The sequence below is a fragment of the Myotis davidii genome, unplaced genomic scaffold (genome assembly GCF_000327345.1).
Source record: "Myotis davidii unplaced genomic scaffold, ASM32734v1 scaffold38, whole genome shotgun sequence".
NCBI classification, from domain to species: Eukaryota; Metazoa; Chordata; class Mammalia; order Chiroptera; family Vespertilionidae; genus Myotis; species Myotis davidii.
The window spans coordinates 5,983,081-5,993,739 of NW_006291383.1; the positions used below are offsets into that span (position 1 = coordinate 5,983,081).

The following is a 10,659-nucleotide window of genomic DNA, read 5'->3' on the forward strand; positions in this document are numbered from 1 at the left end:
AAGAGAGATAGAAACATCAGTGATGAGAGAGAATCATTGATCAGCTGCCTCCTGCACATCTCCTATTGGGAGCCGAGCCCACAACCCATGGCATGTGCCCTTGACTGGAATCAAACCCAGGACCCTGGAGCCCACAGGCCGTTGCTCTATCCACTGAGCAAAACCAGCCAGGGCTATTATTTTTTTAAAATACATTTTTATTGATTTCAGAGAGGAAGGGAGAGGTAAAGAGAGACAGAAACATCAATGATGAGAGAGAATCATTGGAACCTGCAACCCAGGCATATGCCCCTAACAGAATCTAACCCAGGACCCTTCAGTCCACAGGCCCACACTCTAGCTCTATCCACTTAGCCAAACCGGCTAGGGCTGGATAGAGATTTTAGGGGAGTTCCCACAGGAAGACCTTATTAGAATATTCAGCCCGGCTGGCATGCTCAGTGGTTGAGCATTGACCTATATGAACCAGAAGGTCATGGTTCGATTCCCAGTCAGGGCATATGCCTGTGTTGCAGGCTTGATCCCATTGTGGGGTGTGCAGGAGACAGCCAATCAATAATTCTCTCTCATCATTGATGTTTCTATCTCTTTCTCCCTCTCCCTTCCTCTCTAAATCAATAAAATCAACAAAAATATATTACCCCCCCCCCAAAAAAATATTCAGCAGCTTTCCAGATGTGTCCTTTCAGGGTCTAAGTCTCAACTGCAGGGGGTCTTTAGTCAATGCAGCTGGTCCTGAGGTCAGCCATGGGGCCGCTGGTCTGGTTTTGCTGCTTTTCTGGGCCTGGATCTGAAATACAACTGAGGCCTAGATGTTATCTCTAGGGAGGAAAGGTCAGGGGGTATAAACTGCATGACCAGCAATATGCTAGGGGAAGAACAGTCACCCTGGGGGGCGAGGTCCAACCCTATAACTGTCCTTTGGGGGCCGCTGGTCTGGTTTTGCTGCTTTTCTGGGCCTGGATCTGAAATACAACTGAGGCCTAGATGTTATCTCTAGGGAGGAAAGGTCAGGGGGTATAAACTGCATGACCAGCAATATGCTAGGGGAAGAACAGTCACCCTGGGGGGTGAGGTCCAACCCTATAACTGTCCTTTGCTGGGCACCCAGGACTTTCTGCCCTGGTGACTTTCTGTACCTGGCACATGGTCCTTGCTCTGCTCATGTCTATCTAACTGCCTACTACACTTGGAATCATTTGGGACTACTGTGATCTCAGAAGTTGTAAATTCAGGGTGCCTTACAGAATTCAAGGGTCATTTAGTTTTTATTTTTATTTTTAAATTATAAGAGAAAGTAATACGGAGGTAGTAGAAGTAAGGCAGCTGGGCTGCATAGGCTCAGGAAACAAGGTATAGCAGCAAAAGAAGGGTCTTTGGAGCTTAGGAGAGGGAAAGGCAAAGTTGGGTGCCTGGGTAGAATAAGAGGGGGGCAGGGTGTGCTCCTATTTGTAGATCCTCATAGTTACTATGTAGCAGACCATTCTTCCCTGTTCTCTTTAGAAAATCCTTAGAAAGCATATAGACGTTAATTTGGTTGAGGAACAGGGAATAAGTCCAGCTTGCTTGTCTGACCCTTACGTTATGCAGAGCAATGTTTTTGAGTCCTTTATTCCCGTGTTTTTCAGCAGTTCTCAACCTGTGGGTCGAGAACAATGAAAATACACCCTGCATATCAGATATTTACATTATGATTCATAACAGTAGGAAAATCACAGTTATGAAGTAGCAACGAAAATAATTTTATGGTTGGGGGGTCACCACAACATGAGGAACTGTATTAAAGGGTCGCGGCATTAGGAAGGTTGAGAACCACTCAGAGAGAGAAACATCGGTGGGCTGCCTCATATACACGCCCCCCTACTGTGGATCAAACTCACAACCTCTGCATATGGGATAATGGTCCAACCAACCAAGCCACACCAGCCAGGGCTTTTAAAATTGACCATTATTGCCAAATATCTCCCCAAAAAGATCTATAAATTTACACCTCCCATCAATAATGCTTAAGAATGTCTCATCTTCCCAACAGCGAGTGGCATTTTAATCTTTGCCAATTTTAAAACCAGTTAACTCATTGAGCAGAAGCTCTGCTCTGCACTTAAATCTGTAAAGGTATTGTTCACTATCCAAAGTCCTGCTTTCTGAACTCAGGATCTAAGTAAATTCAGACAACATGGTTTCCTTCATTATTCAGACATGGAATCTGAGCATTTTCTCCCCGAACTTAACAACTGCAGAGATTCAGATAGTATAGGATGCTTGAATTTGATGAAAAATGAAATATTTCCTCATTCATGTAGTTTGGTACATAAGTTATTTTAATACTGGGGTTTCTTGCCCTTGAGTTTGGTACGTAAGTTATTTTAATACTGGGGTTTCTTGCCCTTGCCAGTTTGGCTCAGTGGATAGAGCGTTGGCCTGCAGACTGAAGGGTCCTGGGATCAATTCTGGTCAAGAGCATATGCAGGCTCAATCCCCAGCAGAGGGCGTGCAGGAGGCAGCCAATCAATGATTCTCTCTCATCATTGATGTTTCTATCTCTCTCTCCCTCTCCCCTCCTCCCTGAAATTAATAAAAATATATTTTAAAAAAACACTGGGGTTTCTTCATGATAACTTTTTATCGTACCCACAATCTCTGCCTAAAAACTTGTTCTGTGTGAGTGGTGAACTTCATCTAGTACCCACTCTATTAAAAAAAATTCTTGCCTGGCTGGTGTGGCTCAGTGGTTGAGTGTCGACCCATGAATCAAGAGGTCCCCAGTTCGATTTCCATTCTAGGCATATGCCCTGGTTTCAGGGTTGACCCCCAGCAGGGGGCCTGCAGGAGGCAGCTGATCAATGATTCTCTCATCAATGTTTTTATCTATCTCTCTCCCTTCCTCTCTCTCTTAATTCAATAAAAACATATTTTAAAAAATTATTGACTACTTAGTGACTATCTTTGCACATCTGTGCTTATATTTTGGTATGAAATACTTGTAAGTGGGTTTGCTAAGTCATGAGTCAAACATATTTCTAAGTTTTATAGATCCTGGGAGATTATGCTATTTTTTTTTTTACTTCCATTTTGATTTCCTCCTGTTTTTTCTTCAAAGGATTTTTTTAAAGCTTCTTAAAAAAAGTTTTTATTGATTTCAGAGAGAGGAAGGGAGAGGGAGAGATAGATGAAACATAAATGACAAAGTAACATTGATGGGCTGCCTCCTGCACGCTCCCTATTGGGGATCGGGCCACAACCCACGCATGTGCCCTGACCACGAATTGAATCAGTGACCTCTTGGTACATATGGGTCAACACTCAACCACTGAGCCACTCTGATCAGGCTCCTCAAAGGATTTTTTTGTTGTTAATCCTCATCTGAGGATATTTTGGCATTGATTTTTTTTAGAGAGAGTGGAAGGGATGGGGAGAGACCGAGAGAAACATTGATGTGAGACAGACACATTAATTGGTTGCCTCCCACAGAAGCCCCTACCCTGTTAATCCTATCACCAGAGGATATTTTATTTTCCACTGAGTTTTAGAGTGGAAGGCAGTGGGAGAGACTGAGAGAAACATTAATTGGTTGCCTTCCCCATGCACTCTAATCGGGGGTGGGGATCAAACCTGCAACCAACATATGGTCCTTTGACTGGAAATCGAACCTAAGACCCTTCAGTTTGCGGGCTAACACTCTAACCACTGAGCAAAATTGGCCAGAGCTCTCCCTTTGTTTTTTAACTCACAAGATGGCACACTATACTCATTGTTCTGCATTTTGTTTTTTCCACCTAACAATACATCTTTTTTAAAAAAATATGTTTTTATAGATTTTTTATTTTAGAGAGGAAGGGAGAAGGAGAAGAGAGAGAAATAGAAACATCGATGGATCAGCTGCCTACTGCATGCCTCCTACTGGCATGTGCCCTAACCAGGAATCGACTGGCAACCTCTTGGTGCTTGGGTCAATGCTCAACAACTGAGTCACACAGGCTGAGCATATCTGTTTTTTTTTTGGGGGGGGGCATATCTTTTTTTTAAAAAAATTAATGTACACGCCCTAACCGGTTTGGCTCAGTGGATAGAGTGCAGACTGAAGGGTCCTGGGTTTGATTCTGGTCAAGGGCATGTACCTTGGTTGCGGACTCGATCCCCAGTAGGGGGCGTGCAGGAGGCAGCTGAGTGATGTTTCTAACTGATGTTTCTATGTCTCTATCCCTCTCCCTTCTTCTCTGTAAAACTCAATAAAATACATTAAAAAAATTAAAGTATAGACTGTTAAAATTTTAACAGTTTTCTAACAGTGTATTTTGGACATTTTACAGTGCCAGTACAAAAGAAGCTTTCTTGTTCTTTTATACACCTGCTTTGTATTTCATGTATAATTTATTTGCCCATACCCCTGATGAAAGACATCGAAGTTGTTTCCAATTTTTTTTTTTTTTGCCATTGTGAGTAATACCGCATTGGGTGATGCCATTTTACACATGCATACGGAGCTACTTTAAACTTAAAAATGAGTCTTGACTCCTTCTGGTAGAGTCCCTCCTGATATTAAATAATTTTGATATGTATTATGCTTTTATTGCTGTTTCTTCTTTTCCTCCGAGCTTTTTTATTTTGAAAAATTTCAAGCTTATAGAAAAGTTGCAAGAATATTTTGACCCCTTTGGAAAGTTATATTTTATTTCACCTGTATTTTTCTTTTTCTCTTTTATGTAACAAACTTTGTTTCCCAGGGGTTGGTGCCATCTACATTCGCCGCCGGCCCCGTGTGCGTGTGGAGGCCCTGCAGAGTGGAGGGGGGCAGGAGCGGGGTATGCGGTCTGGGACAGTGCCCACACCCTTGGTGGTGGGCCTGGGGGCTGCGTGTGAAGTGGCACAGCAAGAGATGGAGGTAGGGAGAGAGCAGTTTCCTCTCACAACCTTTTCCCCTGTGCTGGGTCTCCTGTTAGAAGCTTCTCAGCATGAATGAGTCAGATCTCTGCCAGAAGAGGAGGTTTAAGAAAACTGTCTTTGTTCCAGTGCTGCTGGCATCTTGTTTTGGAGGGAGGTATTATGGGCTCCAAAATCCAGGTCCCTTCTGTAGTTATCAGCTCATTTATTTCTGGGTTATTGGAACCCATGTGTCCAATTATTTAGCACCTTTGCATACTAGGTGCTGTGCTCTGTGCTGGGGATACAGTGGTCTCCATGAGTAACATAGGACGATAGGTAGGTCTAATGCACAGTCACTTCTGGACACAAGAGGAGGGCTCCTTGTCCTGTGTGTTTCCTTGCTCTTGATGGTCCTATGCTTAGTTCTCTCTTGCCTGTTCCTTAGTATGACCACAAGCGAATTTCAAAGTTAGCAGAGCGACTGATACAGAAGATAATGAAGAGCCTTCCGGATGTGGTGATGAATGGGGACCCTCATCACCATTACCCAGGTATGGACATGCCTTTTCTATTCCCATTCTGGAAGAGCCTGAGACTAGACTCCTCTCATAGTGGTTCTCTTTTCCAGGTTGTATCAACCTCTCCTTTGCCTATGTGGAAGGGGAGAGTCTCCTGATGGCACTCAAGGATGTTGCCTTATCTTCGGGGAGGTAAGTTGGACCAGATAGAAAGGACTGTGGCAGGACCGATTAGCCTGGCTTCTAAGTGTTATAACAGATTATTGAGCTTTCCAGCATAGAGATAACAGGTACAAGAGCTCTTGGTTAAGAATAAGGGTCATTTTGTAAGCATCTATTTATTTATATATTTTGTTAACTTTCATCTGAGTTTATTTTTTTATTGATTTTTAGGGAGAATGGGGGAGAAGGGGAGAGAGAGAGAAACATCAGTGAAAGAGAAACACACCGATTGGTTGCCTCCTGCACATGCCCCAACCAGGGCCCAGGCAGGGAGGAACCTGCAACCAAGGTACATGTACTTGACCAGAATCGAACCCAGGACCCTTTTGTCCACAGGCCAACGCTCTATCCACTGAGCCAACCCGGTTAGGGCGTAAACATCTATTTTTTTAGCTAGCTGGGCACAGGCTGAAGTTGCCATTCTAGGAGGGCTTCTTGGGGTAGAATTTTGTACCTTTTGTAGTCCCAGGAGATGCAAGTATCTGTTCTAGTATTGTATTAGCAGTTCTGCTGTAGGCCTCTGGAATTGAAGTATACTTTAAAGGCCACCTCGGGTTTAGCTGCCATCTATGCTGGTACAATATGGTGTATTCGGTCACAGGGGAGTGAACACGTGTTCTGCTGCCTGTTGTCAGATCAATTCTTGTGGTGTCATTCTGTGGCAATATCCTTGTTTAAAGAGTTTAACCGCCATACGGGCCAGAGGAGCTAGATTTAAATCCCTTAAAGTGCCGGTAGCCTTTAGCTCTGACAGATGAGAATGTCTCTTTTGTCTCCATGTTATGACTCTAGGGACCTGGAAGATGGGAGCAGGTCTGGGGGTTTGGGGCTAAAATCAGATGTTGATGAACTGAGCAAGGCTCTGTGTCTTTTTCCTCAGTGCGTGCACTTCTGCATCCCTGGAGCCCTCTTATGTCCTTCGGGCAATTGGCACTGATGAGGATTTAGCTCACTCTTCTATCAGGTCAGTCAGTTGAGCTGTAACATTTATGAAAGGCATCTTTTTGTGTGTATTTTATCTCCTGTTATCGTCTCCTCAATCTAGTTTTCCTTATTCCTTCTTAATTCTTTTTTTTAATCTTTAAATTCTTTATTAAGGAATTACAAATGAATCCCCCGTACTCATGCTCTCATTCCCCTGTTGTCCATGTCCATTGGTTTGGCTTATATGCATGCATATAAGTCCTCCTTCTTAATTCTTCATGAAAGTTTCTAGACCAGTGATTCTCAGACTTCACTGAATATCTCCTGGAAAGTTTGTGTAAGATGAAGATTTCTGAATCCTACACCCAGAGAATATGATCCACTAGGTCTGGAGGAGTAGGAAACTTCTCAGGTGATTCTGATGTGGCTGGTCCACAAATCATAGAAACTCAGACCTAGAGGGGAAGGACCATGTTCTTACCATGTTGTGTGTGGAGTAAATCCTCATTGAGTATTTGCTGAATGAATTTACCTCAGTGCTAGAGCTCTCATGCAGAGCTCTCCTCCTGTGCCCTTTTCAGGTTTGGCATTGGCCGTTTCACTACAGAGGAGGAAGTGGACTACACAGTAGAGAAGTGCATTTACCATGTGAAGCGTCTTCGAGAAATGAGGTATGGACTGTTGTACTTGATCCTTTGGAAGAAATGGCAGTGCTCATGCTGTGTTCACATGGCCAGAAACCAGTTTGCAAATAATTGAATTTTATAATTTAGAGATTCCACAAAACAAGAAAGTGAATATCTTTGGCTACTTATTTTCAGAATATGAAAAAACGTTTTTAAAAACTAAAGAAGTACATAAATTCAGGTGTTTTTCAGAGTATTAATAGTTGTCCTTGCAGCAATATCAATACAAAATTTGTGATTTGTAGTTTAAGTTTTTTAAAGGAAAACTCCCTTTAATAAAGGATTCTTGGCTGCTGCCTCTCTAAGCCCTCCCTCATCCACTATCTCTTCTCTTTGGCAGCCCTCTCTGGGAGATGGTGCAGGATGGCATTGACCTTAAGAGCATCAAGTGGACCCAACACTAGAAGATGGGCCTCTGACTTTGTGCTGTCCTAGTTGCTCCTGCATCATCACTGCACAGCACCTCATTACACCAGTGGGTGTTTCATGTTCAAACCAGAATTGGTGTAGCCCAGTTGACTTCAGCATCAGCTCACCTCCAAGGCAGAAACACAGATCTTTCCCGGGTCTCAGCTTTTTTCGTGGGAAACACTCCCCATTTATCTCCAGGAGTCCTTCTCTGTTCTTATGGTCGGTGGATGTCTCACCCTGAAGCAGAAGGAACATTTGTTATGATCTTGCTCTATATCCTTGGTGGAGAGAGCCAGAAGAACTAAAAGAAGGCTCTTTGTTCAGGGACCCTGATGCTATACATGGACATTTGAGTTGTTGCTTACTGCTACTAGCAAGACTGATTCCTTCAGGAACATACATAATCAACTATGATTTAACCTTTTTTTGTGACCTCAGAGGCCACCTCTTCATATTGACTGTAGATGGAACAGAAAGCTTGTCTTTCTGTTCTTATCTTCTTTTCTTTTGACCTACTGGAGCGAGAAATATCTATATGATACTACCCATTCTAATAATTTGTTTCTTTTTAAAAATTTGTTAATTTGCAGATTAGAGAAATAAAATCGCCTTCCTCTATTTACTCTGTGACTTTATGAGAGGCCCAGGGAGAATTCCAAGCTATGATTGGGAATTGTGGAGCAGGCTACTACTCCACTTGATTTCCATAGATGACTCAGTCTGCTAGCATATCTCTTCTTTCAATAGTTATTTGAGTGCTTGTCAGGAGCATAATATTATCCTGGGTATTGGGGATACATTGGTTAACAGGACCAAAAAGGACCTTGCCCTCATTCTTGTTGAGAGTCAGAATATAATGAGTAAATAAATAAGCCTATGGAAGAAATAGAGTAGTAAAGGAGATAATGGGGGAGAACCTGCTATGTTGGGCATACTTTGAAATCTTTTTTGAGGAGGTGTTAAGCAGAAATGTGATTTCCAGTCATGGAAAGAGCTAGGGATGAGTGAGGGATGAGAATGAGCAACAAAAGCAAAGGGCCTTAGGTATGAAAAGCATGGTGTGTTTGAGAAACCAGTAGAAGGTCAATGCAGCTAGAGTAGAGATTTTTCCATTTGTGGATCTGAAGACATAGGTGGATAGTTACCAGAACACAAACAAATGAGAGAAAAATAAATTAGACTACATCATACATATTTTTTAATTATTTATTTGCATGTATATATCAAGTTGCAAATGTATTTCTTATGTTGGTGATGATCAAAAAAGTTTGAAAGCTACTAGTCCAGCTATTCTCAACCTGTGGGTCGCGACCCCTTTGGGGGTCGAACGACCCTTTCACAGGGGTCACCTAAGACCATCAGAAAACACATATATAATTACATACTGTTTTTGTGATTAATCACTATGCTTTAATTATGTTCAATTTGTAACAATGAATTGGGAGTCACCACAACATGAGGAAGTATATTAAAGGGTCGCGGCATTAGGAAGGTTGAGAACCACTCACTAGTCTAAAGTATGGTGAATGCAGATGGACAGGAGGAGGAGATTGAAATTATATAAGTTGCCGAAACCGGTTTGGCTCAGTGGATAGAGCCTCGGCCTGCGGACTGAAAGGTCCCAGGTTCGATTCCGGTCAGGGGCATGTACCTCGGTTGCAGGCACTTCCCCAGTGGGAGATGTGCAGGAGGCAGCTGATCGAACCTGGGACCCCTCAGTCCGCAGGCCGACACTCTATCCACTGAGCCAAACCGGTTTCGGCAAGGCCTGTTTTTTTAATTTGCTGGTTTTGGCACACTGGGCCAGCACCAGGCATGTTGAAGTTGTGGAAATTTAGTCCCTGGTTTTATTAGTTGACTCCTCACTTTGGAAAATTAGTCCAATTATGGTGATATTCATGAACATATATTCATGAATATACTAGATGCCCAATGCCCCACCCCCTTCCCTTGCTCCCTCAGTGCCTCACCACAGCTGGTCACCTGCCATGTGTCTCCCTCCCAACCCCCCACCCCGCGGTGGTCAGTGCACATCATAGTGAGTGGTCAAACTCCTGAGGGGACAATTTGCATATTAGCCTTTTATTATCTAGGATATATAGGATAGGGTATAGGCAGGGGCAGTGGAGTCTGGGAGGCCTGGACCAAAGCAGCATCAGAGTAATTTTTCTATAATAAAATAATACTGAAGTGCAGCTGTGGATGGGTTAATGAAGACTGGTGGGTAAGGCTCCCCTGATTGAAATTTTTAAATAGCAAAAGAATCAGGTTGTGGTTCTTCTGTCAGGAAATCATCATTAGGCACTATTTTATGGTCCTTTTAATTCTCAAAACAATCACGCGAACTAGGTATTTACCTCATCTCGCAAAGGCTTAAAAAAGCGAAGCAAGCCCAAACCTGTTTGGCTCAGTGGATAGAGCGTTGGCCTGCGGACTGGAGGGTCCCGGTTCGATTCCGGTCAGGGGCGTGTGCCTGGGTTGCGGGCGCATCCCCAGTGGGAGATGTGCGGGAGGCGGCTGCTCGATGTTTCTCTCTCATCGGTGTTTCTGGCTCTCTGTCTCTCTCCCTTCCTCTCTGTAAAAAATCAATAAAATATATTAAAAAAAAAGGGAAGCAATTTGCACAAAGCGCCGCAGTGCGGGGCTGACCCAGATACGGGACCCATCCCACCACGAGCGTCACTCTCCCAAGGTGGGGTTAGTGTGCAAGAGTCGCTCGTAGGGGCCGACAGCTCTTTTCGCCACACACCGGGGCAACTTCCGGGAGATAGCCCGAAAACGTCAGTGCGCTTGCGCCGTCTCGCCCGTGACGTCACCACCCAATCCCGCCCCTTTTGGAACGCGGACCTGCGGAGCGGGCCGGCGGCCATTTTGTGAAGCGGCGAAGGTGGTGGTGGCTGCTGCAGGCTCCGGAAAGCCTTTCGCGTAGGGGCTGTCGGCCGCGGGCGGAGGCGCTCTCTTGGGGAGTAACTCGGCTCTGGGTTCGGGTGCCGCGCAGTTCTCCCCGGTAAGACTCCCGCAGCCCCGGGACTGGC

General features: G+C 44.1%; 2 protein-coding genes across 5 annotated transcripts in view; both read left to right on the forward strand.

The window, feature by feature from the left end:
• NFS1 (NFS1 cysteine desulfurase) overlaps positions 1-8,246 on the forward strand; it is an 18,429-nt gene extending 10,183 nt beyond the window's left edge. Inside the window, exons 8-13 of the mRNA XM_006764552.2 lie at positions 4,725-4,882; positions 5,309-5,414; positions 5,492-5,573; positions 6,484-6,567; positions 7,109-7,198; positions 7,554-8,246. Coding sequence (XP_006764615.1) covers positions 4,725-4,882; positions 5,309-5,414; positions 5,492-5,573; positions 6,484-6,567; positions 7,109-7,198; positions 7,554-7,617 — 584 coding nt within the window. The 3' untranslated portion in view covers positions 7,618-8,246. The remainder of the gene's footprint in view (positions 1-4,724; positions 4,883-5,308; positions 5,415-5,491; positions 5,574-6,483; positions 6,568-7,108; positions 7,199-7,553) is intronic.
• A 2,197-nt stretch (positions 8,247-10,443) lies between these two features.
• The window catches only part of CPNE1 (copine 1), a 38,364-nt gene continuing 38,148 nt past the window's right edge, over positions 10,444-10,659 (forward strand). For 3 of the 4 annotated variants that reach the window (XM_006764553.2, XM_006764555.2, XM_006764556.2), the window contains exon 1: positions 10,444-10,631. The gene's annotated coding sequence lies outside the window, so the exon portion shown is untranslated. The remainder of the gene's footprint in view (positions 10,632-10,659) is intronic. The other variant, XM_006764554.2, reaches the window with a different exon arrangement.